At 41.5% G+C, this 10749-nt stretch overlaps 1 protein-coding gene across 1 annotated transcript; it reads left to right on the top strand.

Moving 5' to 3' along the window:
- Positions 1-1629: 1629 nt before the first annotated feature.
- On the top strand, positions 1630-10384 carry LOC121877341 (probable glutamate receptor). The gene is made up of 14 exons (XM_042383052.1): positions 1630-1728; positions 4096-4179; positions 4343-4467; positions 4673-4789; positions 4895-5118; positions 5612-5731; positions 5923-6072; positions 6297-6387; positions 6573-6876; positions 7209-7426; positions 7739-7919; positions 8256-8355; positions 9758-9887; positions 9989-10384. The coding sequence occupies exons 2-14, from the start codon at positions 4104-4106 to the stop codon at positions 10061-10063; spliced, it is 1911 nt and encodes a 636-aa protein (XP_042238986.1). The 5' UTR covers positions 1630-1728; positions 4096-4103; the 3' UTR covers positions 10064-10384.
- Positions 10385-10749: the final 365 nt, after the last annotated feature.

Genomic DNA, 10749 nt, shown 5'->3' with positions numbered 1-10749 from the left:
ATATTTATAACATAGATACACTTCCTGAGAACAGAATTTTGAACATAATACTTGAACAGTGACACAGACTTTACCTATATATGTAACACAGTCGATCAAAGTAACAGGCATTTGAGAATCTGTAGAACTTTAAGAGGTGTTGGTGTTGTTACGTCAGGTGGCAGTGTGGTGAGGGAGGTCTTCTTCCCCTGGTTGCCTGTCATAGTGAGATGGTCGATGTAGGGGAAGACTTATGACCCGCACAGTTGGCTTAGTAGGATATCTGTTAATACTCACTGTAAACATGTTCTGTGTGGATATCTGTGGGTAGTGTGTGAGAGAGCCTTCAGGGGTGTTATCTTACAGGTCTAGATGGTCTTAGTGTGAAAAGATATATTTTTATCTATTGTATTTCTTAGTAAGATCCATGACTGAAGAGGCCTGGAATATAACATTATTTTTATTACAGTCTCAATAAGGAAATTCTAATTTATAAAACTCTCAACAATAATGTCTTCCCTCTTCTACACATGTTTGAGATCACGTCATGGCCCAGTGACGGTATAACTGTGAAAAGAAGTCCTTATGCCTTTCAACTGTGTTTTTCAGGTTGATGATACTCGTTCACTTAGTCCATAAACTATCAAATCACAAAGTCCGGCGTTGGTAGAGTTGTACTCCCTACCCGAGGACCCAACCAATGTTCCCGCCGAGACCGCAACAACGGGACAATAAGCATCTGTTTTATATTGACACTAAATTATAATAATCAATAATAAAGCATTAAATAGACCCTCAAACACGTTACAACCTCGTATCTGTATCTGGTACCTGGACTAGTTCACAACAGGAAAAGTAAAATATGACCCAAAATTAATAATTATTTGAAGGAAATTCTGTACTCTGTCAAGTGACATAACAAAGATTAGAATAACTATTTTTTTTGAGTGTTTCAGTATTGATGGCTTGTATGGGAGTGAATATTACTTGTATCTGAGGCCTTAAACAGGTCCCCAAATCAATTGTTTAGTTCCTGTACAAACATCCAGCGGCGGTCCTTGATTATTTCAGATATACAAATACATAAGTCAAACATAAACAATTTAACACAATAAACAAGTCATTAATTAAAGACCTGGAAAAAATAATAATCCTGTGTTTTATCTACGTCTCTTGCCATAGTTGTCTCACCCGCCAACCACAGTAGTATAGGCTGTAAGTGTCCAACAGGGGCGGGAGACATCTTTGGGGAGAGGGGAGGGGAGGGGGGGGGGAGGGGTTAAGGGGAGAGTCATAACCCCTCTCTCTCTCTCTCTCTCTTAGTTTACAGGTGAGAGAGAGGGACCACAACACATACTATATAACGTATCCAAAGTCTCTTCCCTTATTATATATTCTTAGAAAAATAATCAACAAAATATAAAAACAATAATAAACTTAAACTATAATAATAATACTTAAGAACATTAATTACCTTATTTAATTATATGTGACGTATACTCCATCTAATTAGCCTCATTGGTCGGTGATTTTTACAAGCTGACCAATCACAGTTCTTTCCTCACAGTGTCGACCAATGAAAGGCGATGTGGCGTGTATTTCATGACAATATAAGGAGGAGAGAGGGTGGAGGAGGGCTCAGTGTGCTGTTGCTGCTGTTAACTCTCACCTGCCAGACACACACACACATGTACGCCACCTCACCTGTAATCAGTCTTACCATATATACTGACAGATATTAGCCTACAGGTGAGTATTGCATTATTACCAACTACCACCTGGGTCTCTCTCTCTCAGTGTAAGCTATTTAGTGATATGTATACAACTGGTGATTGTTATTATAATTTGTGTGTATAGGAGTGTTCAGGTATGTGTATTGGTGTATGTATATATGTAAGAGTGTATGTATGTATATATATCGGTATGTGTGTATGTATACGTGTGTATATATATGTGTGTGTAGGATATTTACTTACCGACTTCTCTTAGATTATTGTGAATTGATTTCATTTTAAACTGATAACATATACTGTACAAGTAACTCCTATAGCTATATTATACCTGGTGAAAGGGGGGCAATAACATGACCTGACCTAACCTGACCTATCCTGACCTGACCTATCCTGACCTGACCTAACCTATCCTAGCCTGACCTGACCTAACCTAACCTATCCTAACCTAACCTAACCTAACCTAACCTGACCTAACCTATCCTAACCTGACCTGACCTAAGTCCTCATTTACTCCCTCAATTATCGTCACCTAAAACCTTAATAAAAACAAAGGAAATATATAATAAACACAAATAAACAGTAGCAACGGTGAAGTTAAATCTACCTGTTGAAACTCTTCCATTAGACTCACCTGAGGTACACGTGAGGCAAAACTCATTAAGCACAGGTAAGGTCAAACCAAAATAATCGACAATAGATAAAATTGACTCGTAATATTTGTCTAATTTTTTCGAGGAAGAAAATTAAGTGTTGCATTTTCTCTAGTTTGTGTTGCGTAGAATAAAATAATTGATCAAATCTATCTTTGTGTTGCTGACAATTAAACAAACGTGTAGACAAATACCACTACTCCCACTAGGATGATTATGTAAATGAACTGGTATTTATTTCCTTCCATACAGAAAAAACATAAAAAAAAAAAATATGGTCCGTCGGCGCGCATTCAGACCGACGGATTTAAACGAGCGGGTGAAGTTCGTGTTGATGTGGCTAGATGGCGTATCGGTGCGGAACATAGCCCAGAAGACGGAAGCTAGTATCTCGACTATCTACAGGTGGATAAGACGATGGCAACGAGAGGGGAATTCTGGCTTAAAACGACGTACCTGTCTCTCTCTGAAGGTGGTGAGGGACAAAGAAATGTGGCGTGAACAAGCAATCATCAATCCACCTCCAAAGATCACCACCAGAGTTGATGTTCCTCTACGTCAGGTTTACCCCACGCTAAATACCCCCTTCTCCCGTGGCAGCCAGACGAGAGGAGATAGTCACTGTAAATCTGTCTTCACCAACGGTATAAATCTCCACAATACAAACCGTAATTACCGATATAATATGGGGTATCCAGATATCACTTCCAATTCATGGGGTCACTTCACAAGGAATGGATTTAGTGATGTGCTGCCCATAATACCCTGGCAGGAAGGTGTTGGGGGCATCACATCTCCATGTACCCACTACAGGAGTCACCATAACTTACTCTCACAGACAAAACAAACCAACTGATGTGGAAACTAGACAGTGAAGGAAAGCAGATTATAAATTCGTGGGAGACTGCAAGATAAAAAAAAAATATGTTAATACTATTCAGAAATAAAATAATGCAAGAGAAAAGAATTTATATAAACAAATTCTACGCCCGAGTCTACGGTGTATTGACAAGTGCTCGTAGTGACTAAGGCATAACATTCCCTCAGAGTTTAATAAATGTTAATAAAATAGAAATACGTCTTCTAAAAAATTATAATTCCTGGTTTAAAAAATTACTGTATTATGATTGGCTACTTACCCTAAAATATTATTCCTTTAGTTTATAGGTTTGACTTAAATAACCAATGACATTAAACTTCCCCCCAAAAAGTATCCTGTGATTGGTTGTGAAGTTCCCTCAATGTTATAATTATAGAATCAAATGAGAATTAATTAATATAGTTTTGCTATATATAAATTTATTACCTATTTTATTATAATTTATTAATATAAGTACTTCAGTAGGGTTAAATTGGGTTAATTGATCTCTATTTAACATTTCATATCAACTTAATTGTTAATGTAACTTGTTGAATTGTGTAACTGCTGTGTTAATGTTTGGTAATATTTATATATAACTGTGATGGTAAATAATGTTGTCTGAGAATGAATAAAAATGATTTAATATTATTTTGTTTTATAATCTGTTGTCCTGATTCTGTTTATCGTGGTGTGTGTGTGTGTGTGTGTGTGTGTGTGTGTGTGTGTGTGTATTTCCTCATTTTTTGCTAATTTAAGAGAGTCTTAAGTCGGAACAGAAGAAAAGGATGTGATGTGTTGATAAACAGTCTAGTGGTGAGGGTAGAGGCAGTAGGTGGCGTTAGTGATCTGTGTCTGTGATGTGTCCCGACAGCCGGGGTGATGACGGCGGCTGCGGCCTCACTGCTGTTGGTCCTGACTGTCTGCCTGACTGTCGCCCAGCTGCCTCGCCCTCAGGGTAAGTTATAACCTCTGACTGATTGATGAAGTTAATTAATATTTTATAAGTTAATAAAGGTCTGTAGTTGACAACAGTTGTCTCTACGTGTTGGTTGGTCTTGTCCATAATAGCGTAAACATCTTTCTCATGTCATCATCATCAACACTGTTGTGTTCCTCAGGTGCGGGAGAGACGCTGAGCGTGGCGGGGGCGGCTGTGGCGGCTGTGGCGGCCACAGTGTGGCGGCCTCGCTGCTCCGTCATCCTCCTCACAGACGGCACCACCTCCTCCACCACTGTGTTCACGGTGAGTCAACACTACTGCACCTTCACCTGTGTTCTTATATTACCTGGCCACAGGTAACACTACTGCACCTTCACCTGTGTTCTTATATTACCTGGCCACAGGTAACACTACTGCACCTTCACCTGTGTTCTTATATTACCTGGCCACAGGTAACACTACTTCACTATAATACTGAGCTTCAGTTGGTGTTATTTTGTCACTTCAGGAGCTGGGAGGGCTGGGAGCCCCCTGGGGGGTGACGGTGTTCCAGGTGGCAGCAGAAGGCAAAAGTCCAAACATGACGGAGGCGCTGCTGTCCCGGCTGGTGGCCCAGGCTCGACGGGTAGGTCAATCACAGTACTAGTGAGGCAGGACAGTGAGGCAGGACAGTGGGGCATGCAGGCCAGTTAGGCAGGACACATAACTAATAACAGGTACACATCAACAGGTGAGACAGGTGTCGTGGTGCGTGACGGTGGTGGTGGTGAGCGACGACTCAGCCTTCCTCGCCGCCTCGGCTGAGTGGATCTTCAAGGGCCGCCTCCTGGTGTGGACCAACAGGCTCCTGGCCGTCACCCGCCGGCCTCTCTCTCACCTCCGCCACCTCCACACCTCCTTCTCCATGATGAACGCCATGTTGCTCCTCCTGGACGACACCTCCGGTTACCCCAGGTAATGACCAGCCGCCATGTTGCTCCTCCTGGACGACACCTCCGGTTACCCCAGGTAATGACCAGCCGCCATGTTGCTCCTCCTGGACGACACCTCCGGTTACCCCAGGTAATAACCAGCCGCCATGTTGCTCCTCCTGGACGACACCTCCGGTTACCCCAGGTAATGACCAGCCGCCATGCTGCTAAAGCTGCCTCCCTCTGGTATAATACATTACGGTTCACTGAAGTTCCTTTCTCGTGAAAAGTTGAGGTATAACATTGTTATATGCCTAGAGGCCTTACTGGGTATTTCTACTTGATTATCACAAACATGAATAATTATTCTTCAAATCACTGTAACTACACGAGCTAACAAGTTACGTCTCTTGTTTGAAACTTCCCCTGAGAAGCTTAGTGTGGTCAGCCGTCATGAGCACCTGAGACGCGAAAAAATACAGCAGTCTCTTTCTCTTCCACAACAAGTTCTCAGATTTTATAACCCCCGTGTACAGGTGTGTGGTGTACGTGCACCTGCCCTACAGTCCTCAAGTAGTGGAGGTGGCTCAGTGGTCGCCCCGCCGTGGCCTCATCCTTACCTCACACCACACACTCTTCCCTGATAAGTTCGCCAGGTGAGTAAGTTACCTGTTCCACCACTGAGTTATTATTTATATTATCCTAATTATGTTTACAAATTACTATGCTTTTATTACGTAGAAAATATCTCTTATTATCATTACTACTACTACTACTACTACTACTACTACTACCACCATCAACACCGTCGTGGTTGTTGTGGTATTCCCGTCACTCACCTGGTCAGGCTGGTGTACGGGCCGGAGTTCGTTGTAGCATCTGAGGAGTTCCCGCCGCATGTAGTCAACAACATGGCCCCGTCACCTCAACACCCTCACGTCTTCACGGGTCCTCTCGTTTACCTCCTCGACCTGTTGGCTCAAACTTGTAATTTTACGTGAGTTGTTGTTATTTTGTTTGGTGTGTGTGTGTGTGGAGTGATGGTATTAAAGTTGTTTTCTCAAGCATGTATACAAAAAGGGAGAATGTAATATAAACAATGTATATAAACAAACAAGCTAGAATGTATTTAAACAAACTATAATACTAAAAATACTGTAGACTTAACAACATAATATAAGCGTAGACGTTGGTAGGAGTAACACACATTCATCTCTTCAGGTACACATTCTCGCGGCCTTCTGACGGTGCGTGGGGAACTAAACTCCCAGACGGGTCCTGGACGGGTATGGTGGGCATGGTGGGTAGACAGGTGAGTGTGACAGACCCCAATAGGTATGGTGGGCAGAGCAGGTATGATGATTGTGATAGTGTCTAATATAGTGGACAGGTAAAGTGTAGGCTGAGCATTATTGATATTAGTCTTTTTAATTTATTACTAAGTCTCTCTCTCTCTCTCTCTCTCTCTCTCTCTCTCTCTCTCTCCGGGCGGTGCAGGAGGCTGATCTTGGTCTGGGTCCATTTGGTGTAAGTGCTACCCGAGCCGAGATGGTTGACTTCACGAGGTCAATACTCATCGACAACCTGAGGATCATGGGTGGGTTAGGGCATCCAGAGGTAGACCCATGGGGGTTCTTACTCCCTCTGGCGCCCCTGGTGTGGGTGTCCATCCTGGTGACGCTGGCGGTGGTGCTGGTGGCCGTGTTTCTGCTGTCTCTCTGTTTTCTTCCTCAGCGTCATAATCGACTCGAATGGTTCCTGGACATTTTCTTCTCATTCATTCGAGTTTTGTTCCAGCAAGGTAAGTTAATTAGTGTTAAGGTAAGGTAATTAGTGGTAAGGTAAATTACCATTATAAAATATAATCACAAATCATACTGGTGGACAGAAAAGATGTACAAAATAGATCACATCCCATTATTATTTTTTTCATTCTCTCTCTCATAAATAACTTCTAAATGGTAACGTTATGCAATAAGTCATATTATGTAATAGAGTCAACAACAGGATGTAATAGTATTAATACTTTTAATAATATGATCTTAGAGTTTAGAATTTTTTTAGATAAAATAAGAAATTTCAATTGTATTAAAATTGGTGTAAGTTGGACCTCACATGATGCCGCTATGACAGACGCCTGGGTGACTGGTGGGTGGTGGTGGGAGAGACTGGTGCTAGGGGCGTGGATGTTGATGGTGCTCGTCTTGATACGGAGCTACGCGGGCACCCTCATGTCTATTCTGGCGGTGAGATACATCCCTCAGCCCTTCCAGTCACTCAGAGAACTCCTCGACGACCGCTCCACCACCATGATCTGGGAAGTCGGCACGGTCTATATGCAGTACCTTCAGGTTAGGTTAAGTTTGGTTAGGTTAGGTTAGGTTAGGTCTCAGAGTAGTTTTATCAAGTTTCTATTTGTTATTTTGTCACTCATTATAAAAAAGTTATACCAACACCTCCATAAAGATACTTTTTTTTGAGTGTGTGTGTATGTGTGTGTGTGTGTGTGTGTGTGTGTGTGTGTGTGTGTGTACAGTGAAGAAAAACAAAATCGAATCGTAACTGGGTGTTATAATCTGTTTCTTCATTAAATATAATACTGTTTGAAACGGATTAGATTTAATTCATAATGCTGAAATACTAATTTACTGATAATATTCAAGGCTGTCAAGACTGGTATATTTAGTGAAGTAATGGCGTCTGAGAATGACGGCAGACTCAAGCTGGTGCTAACGACGGAGTACTTACACATGGCGGATACCCTAGTAACGGAGGGACGCCACGCCCTTGTTATTGAAGACCTTACTGGGAAAGTCATCATGGCGGATCATTTTTCTCTCATAGGTGTCCTGAAACTAAAATCGTTATTCAGTTGTTTTGCCGTTTGTATACATTTGCCTTGTGTCACTATATATTCCCTACACTTTGTATATAAACTCAAATATGCATTCATTCTCCATATGTTGTGAATTTTATATAATTTATCAATGATTTCTGAACATTACATACGATTAGCATTTGTCCTTATCATCTAAATCTGAATTCCTAAGTCTTCCTAAAATTAAATAAAAGAAAAAGGGAAATGTGATGTATTAAAGAAAACTCATACTACTAGTTTAATGAGTAACTATGATATTTTGGTTGATATGTAACTGACGTCATTATAATTATTCATGACAGGTGAGTGTAACTTCTACCAGTCTCGGGAGGTGTTCTTGCCTGTGTTCCTTAGCATGATAGGACAGAAGAACCACCCTCTTGTTCCTGCCTTGAATAACAGGTGATGAGTTTCTGTTGTGTTATGTCTGATCAATCCCTTCAACTGTTTTTCTTAATATATCTGTTGTGTCTGTCTGGTGTCTGTTGTGTCTGTCTGTTGTCTGTTGTGTCTGTCTGTTATCTGTTGTGTCTGTCTGTTGTCTGTTGTCTGTTGTGTCTGTCTGTTATCTGTTGTGTCTGTCTGTTGTCTGTTGTGTCTGTCTGTTGTCTGTTGTGTCTGTCTGTTGTGTCTGTCTGTTATCTGTTGTGTCTGTCTGTTGTCTGTTGTGTTCTCCGTCTGTTGTCTGTTGTGTCTCTTGTCTGTCTGTGTTATCTGTTGTGTCTGTCTGTTGTCTGTTGTCCTGTCTGTTGTCTGTTGTGTCTGTCTGTTTGTCTGTTGTGTGTCTGTTATCTGTGTATGTCTGTGTGTCTGTCTGTCTGTTGTGTCTGTCTGTTATCTGTTGTGTCTGTCTGTTGTCTGTTGTGTCTGTCTGTTATCTGTTATCTGTCTGTGTCTGTCTGTTGTCTGTTGTGTCTGTCTGTTATCTGTTGTGTCTGCGTTGTCTGTCTGTTATCTGTTGTGTCTGTCTGTTGTCTGTTGTGTCTGTCTGTTGTCTGTTGTGTCTGCTGTCTGTTGTCTGTCTGTTGTCTGTTGTCTGTTCGTTGTCTGTTGTGTCTGTCTGTTGTCTGTTGTGTCTGTCTGTTGTGTCTGTCTGTTATCTGTTGTGTCTGTCTGTTGTCTGTTGTGTCTGTCTGTTATCTGTTGTGTCTGTCTGTTGTCTGTTGTGTCCGTCTGTTATCTGTTGTGTCTGTCTGTTGTCTGTTGTGTCTGTCTGTTATCTCTGTGTTTGTCTGTTGTCTGTTGTGTCTGTCTGTTGTCTGTTGTGTCTGTCTGTTGTCTGTTGTGTCTGTCTGTTATCTGTTGTGTCTGTCTGTTGTCTGTTGTGTCTGTCTGTTATCTGTTGTGTCTGTCTGTTGTCTGTTGTGTCTGTCTGTTATCTGTTGTGTCTGTCTGTTGTCTGTTGTGTCTGTCTGTTGTCTGTTGTGTCTGTCTGTTGTCTGTTGTGTCTGTCTGTTATCTGTTGTGTCTGTCTGTTGTCTGTTGTGTCTGTCTGTTATCTGTTGTGTCTGTCTGTTATCTGTTGTGTCTGTCTGTTGTCTGTTGTGTCTGTCTGTTATCTGTTGTGTCTGTCTGTTGTGTCTGTCTGTTGTCTGTTGTGTCTGTCTGTTGTCTGTTGTGTCTGTCTGTTATCTGTTGTGTCTGTCTGTTATCTGTTGTGTCTGTCTGTTATCTGTTGTCTCCTTTGTGTAAAAAAAACTTTAAATACCATAAATGAGTAACTATCAACAGTTTTCATAGTAGACACTAAAAGATAATTTAACAAGTAATAAAGATAATAATTTGAGCTTTACTTAAAACCCAGAATAAAATCGGTGACTGAAGCGGGACTTTACGGGTATTGGATGAAACATCTGAGCATCAACTCCACCAGATGTATAAGACCTCCTACCAAGATTACCGTTAATAATTCCCTCTCCGTCGCTAACCTCTGGGTATGATCACCTAACACTCATGATATATACAATTATAAATGACTTCAGATTATTAATATATAAATAATGGAAAATATACTCTCTTTTTTTTAATATTACAGGGAATGTTTGTGATGCTAGCTGGTGGTCATGTCCTAGCCCTGGTGGTGTTAGGAATCGAGTTACTTTCTCTCTGATTCCTTTCCACCTAGAGTTCTTCACCTTCCGTCTTTCTGCCTTGATGATCACCCTATAACTGAGTCTTCAAGAGCTAACACAGCACTAGTAACCTGCAGTGGGTAGTGGATATACCTCACCCTTCTCTCTCTCTCGGTCAACATTTCATTAATTTTTCCATTTCCTCGTCTAATAAATTCCAATAAAATGATAATTGTTTACTTACTATAATAAATCCTTCTATGTTGATCTATTCCGGGTAATGTTGGTTATATGAGCCATGTGAGACGGTGGTTGAGTTATGGCTTGTGTCTGTTGTCCCGTCCACCATATTGACGAGACAGTTCCTAGTACAGTATGTATTTAATATAGACTGTAAATAAACGTAAATAAGTTAGTGTGGGCTGTAACTATCCTCGTGTGTGTGTGTGTGTGTGTGTGTGTGTGTGTGTGTGTGTGTAAAAACGCCTTGATCTCAAACTATAACAAACTGTGTGTGGTGTGGTGGGGTGTGGCGGGGTGGGGTGTGGTGGGGTGTGGCGGGGTGGGGTGTGGCGGGGTGTGGCGAGTCTTCCCGCCCACCAACCACAACAATAACATCATCCTCACTACAGTAAATGCCGTGGGTGTCTATCAGTGGGGGAGGGGGGGGCACGGGGACACCTAGCGGATTTATAGTGAAATTAAATCAAACAAACCCCCCAAA

This window comes from Homarus americanus, unplaced genomic scaffold (assembly GCF_018991925.1).
Source record: "Homarus americanus isolate GMGI-L3 unplaced genomic scaffold, GMGI_Hamer_2.0 scaffold367, whole genome shotgun sequence".
Classification (NCBI taxonomy): domain Eukaryota; kingdom Metazoa; phylum Arthropoda; class Malacostraca; order Decapoda; family Nephropidae; genus Homarus; species Homarus americanus.
The sequence above is the reverse complement of the archived record's forward strand: the minus strand, read 5'-3'. Positions and strand labels throughout refer to the sequence as shown.

Bases quoted from the DNA above. Each gene is read 5' to 3' on its own strand.
- LOC121877341 (XM_042383052.1), top strand. From the start codon at position 4,104: ATGACGGCGGCTGCGGCCTCACTGCTGTTGGTCCTGACTGTCTGCCTG. The intron at 4,180-4,342 runs GTAAGTTATAAC...TGTGTTCCTCAG, and splicing joins CCAGCTGCCTCGCCCTCAGG to GTGCGGGAGAGACGCTGAGC. The intron at 6,877-7,208 runs GTAAGTTAATTA...CCGCTATGACAG, and splicing joins TCGAGTTTTGTTCCAGCAAG to ACGCCTGGGTGACTGGTGGG.